General features: G+C 44.9%; 2 protein-coding genes across 2 annotated transcripts; one reads left to right on the top strand and one right to left on the bottom strand.

Moving 5' to 3' along the window:
- Window positions 1–625: 625 nt before the first annotated feature.
- PPTG_07560 (hypothetical protein) lies at window positions 626–1,191 on the bottom strand (the record flags this gene model as incomplete). Its single annotated transcript, XM_008901837.1, has 2 exons — window positions 626–634; window positions 724–1,191. The coding sequence occupies 2 exons, from the start codon at window positions 1,189–1,191 to the stop codon at window positions 626–628; spliced, it is 477 nt and encodes a 158-aa protein (XP_008900085.1).
- Window positions 1,192–1,265: 74 nt separating this feature from the next.
- On the top strand, window positions 1,266–1,773 carry PPTG_22135 (hypothetical protein; the record flags this gene model as incomplete). Its single annotated transcript, XM_008902029.1, has 2 exons — window positions 1,266–1,294; window positions 1,671–1,773. 2 exons carry the CDS (start codon window positions 1,266–1,268, stop codon window positions 1,771–1,773), a joined length of 132 nt encoding a protein of 43 aa, XP_008900277.1.
- Window positions 1,774–3,166: the final 1,393 nt, after the last annotated feature.

Below are 3,166 nucleotides of genomic sequence, written 5' to 3'. Positions count from 1 at the left end.
TTAGATCGCCTCGTTTCTTTATTTTATTGTAGTTTGTTTTTAATCGCTTTGATGTTTGCGTAATACTCGAGAACTTTGCATTTTCGCTATAAAACCGATGCGCGATTGGTCCAAGAGTTGCACCATTTCAATTGGCGTAGCGCGAGCCGTACTGTTCACCAATTTAACCTTCCGGTGGTATTGCTCCACGGGATTGTTAGTTGTAGCGTAACCTGGAGGTGTGTGGAATGCTTGCCATTTGGAGAATCGAGGGTTGTCGAACTACTGGCGGCGAATCTTCTTAGCAACAGCTCAAAAACAAGCAGAGGTCTCGCCAATAATCATCCAATTATTCACGATATTTGCTTTCTTCTGATCAAACTCGTTCTCTGATCTGCAGAAGTGAAGGTCGTTCAAATCACTAAATATTCGATTTCGCTGCTGTTTGGGTAGTTTTCGGGATATTTTCCACACGTTCTGACAAACGTGATACCAGCACATAAGAATTTTGGTGGTGGATAACTCACAGATGCATGCATTGTACTGACTATTGTCAGCGTTAGTCATCATGTATTGCGGAGAAAATCGAGTTCCTAAAAGCTGAAGCATCACGCGTTTTAGGTACGATAGGCACCAAGCAACATCTTCAGCCTTCCTTTGCGATGCACAGTAATACACCAGTGGGAAGAAATGTCCACAGCAGTCCGAATATCCAAGGATAAACACGCTATAACGTTGTCGTACCAAGTTGTGTGTGCTATCTACGTGAAGATTAGTGATGCAGCGAGGATCTTCCAGCACTGTAGCATACGCTTCCAGCAGTGAATAGCACGTGAGTCCCATTCGAAAAGGTGATTCATCAGATGCATTTCCAATGTTTGGCACGAGGTTAACATTTTCGTAAATAGAGTCGCAAAACACGAGTAATCCATATCTGTCTTGAGCCGGTTGATGGCTCAACTCGAACTTTGATCGTGCACAAATTTCAACAACCGGTAGCGTCGAGTCATCTCGATGTTTTGCTCGCCAACGCTTCATGTATCCTTGTACTTGTGTCTCAAGCGGTGGTGGCCCGCGCAACTGGGAACACAACCGGGTAAACACGAGATAGGGAGTCACACCAGAATACATCGTAATTTCATTCTGTACAAAGACTTTCATCTCTGCTGTCAGTTTTGCCACTCGCGGGGAACTTTCGCCTGCGTCCAACATTGAGTGTTGTCCGTCTTGATGTACGGTCAAAAGATCGCTTAGGTCGCAAGTATTGATTTTGTAGCGACATTTACATGTTCCAACAAGAGCACAACGGGCAGAGGTACATTTGGTCAAGACTTTGCGCATCATGTGTCGTTCCTGAAGTACCATGTTGTCACCGAGAGCGGTATGGTGCATTGTACACGGGTAACAGTCATTTTTCACTGTAGTCCGACTAGGTAAGCTTGCCATAAATCCTTCTAGCGTGCCTCCAGTGGATTGACTTGACCACCAAATGAGCTGCCAGGTTTGTGCCTGCAGAAGCTTCAGTGTGAGAACACATCGTAGAATACCTCTAACAAATAATAATGTTATAAAATAGAAGAGGTCCGGCTGTTGACTGGTGATTTGTCAGGGCTGGTTCAAACGGCCGCCGTCCGCAAATTGGAGTAGAACTCACAATAAGCGCACAAAGAAAAGGAAGCGAGCTTCGGCAGCAACGAGCAAAGCGACTCCACCACGGCCGACGATAGAGACGGAATGTATGCAGCGGCGATTCAGCCTCCAATTGAGATGCAGCGAACGCTGGTATCGATCTAATGCTGGATAGAAGCAGTTGATAAACCCCCGTTAGTGTTGGACTTCTGTAAATATGACATGAGACAGGAATTGATTTCCCTACCCCTGACTCCGCTCGTCCCATCATTTGAGCAATCGAAGCATAGTAAAACCAGTTCAAAGCGGCTACTAAACTGGCAACACAGCTAAATCGATCGCCTTCGTAAGTAGTTGTGCCCATATCTCAACATTGTAGCAATCGGTACCTTAAAAATCACAAAAATTACGCAGTGCTACCTCTTTGTAATGACACAAGTAGCACCTCAATCTGATAATTTCTCTTTATGCACATTAGAAAATATATGGACTACATACTCGGTACTTTGACGTAATGTGTGTGGACTACAATAGGTAGTGAGCATGATCAAAGGTTTAAGACACAGGATCTCTCTCGCATAAACGACAGCGATTCACGATAATGAGATGCCGCCTTCTATTCTGTTTTAATTATTATTCACTGGATATTTATATCAAGAGTTTAGGCGGGATCGAGACCTGTCGTAGATCCTATTTAAACGAATAATCGGATACTTGTGTAACCACTTCAATTTTACTAAGAGTAAGATTAACTGACGAGATACTGGATGATATCTGATATTCTGTGCGAAAGAGGGTGAATATTGACCTAACGGTGAAGAACAACATTCGCATAACTTGTAACTAGAGCAACAATCGTGCAATACTGTAGCGACATTGCTTGATTTCAGCATTCCCCTGTCGCATGACTTCTCCAGTTTATTCTGACTAGGGCGTGTTGTGCTTTTATAGCGGGTAGAACTACGGAGTATTATCGCTAAGTATTAAAAGGGGGGATCTGACACTGTATTAAAACCATAACATATGTTGTAATCGTGGGTCCAACTCGACTACAAATCCCAACACTGCGGCTGTGACACTGCCGCAAAGTAGGCGATACCTACTCAAATTTCTCCTTCTTCGAAGTTCTGGCCTTCTTAGAGCATCTTCACCTGTGCTGCTATCCTGCTGCCAAAGCCAAATTTAGCTGCGAAAAATTGCTTTTACGCCTCTACCACTCCTGCTATCCGAGCGACAAATTTAGCTATGGGCCTTCTAATGCCAAACTGGAAGCCAAATTTGGCCTTCAGAATAGTAGCGGTCAAACAGCGGCATGCAGAGCAGCGCGACGCCTTCGAAGGCGCACGGGGTCAACTACAAGCCTGTCGAGGGCAAGACACTGTGTAAAAAGTGGTTGTCCGCGGCCTGCGACCCAATAAATGGCATCTATCAATCCTGAAGTCGACGGTTGCCGAACGCCCCGTATCCTCACTAAATTCTCGATTCCAAACGATTTCTCAAGCTGTTTCAAAGTTCGGCGCCTGTCATGAGAAGGTCCTCAGAGTCTGCCAAAGTGGAC

Source organism: Phytophthora parasitica, assembly GCF_000247585.1.
Source record: "Phytophthora parasitica INRA-310 unplaced genomic scaffold supercont2.12, whole genome shotgun sequence".
NCBI classification, from domain to species: domain Eukaryota; phylum Oomycota; class Peronosporomycetes; order Peronosporales; family Peronosporaceae; genus Phytophthora; species Phytophthora nicotianae.
Note: the sequence above shows the minus strand (reverse complement) of the source record. Positions and strands in the feature narration are given on the sequence as shown.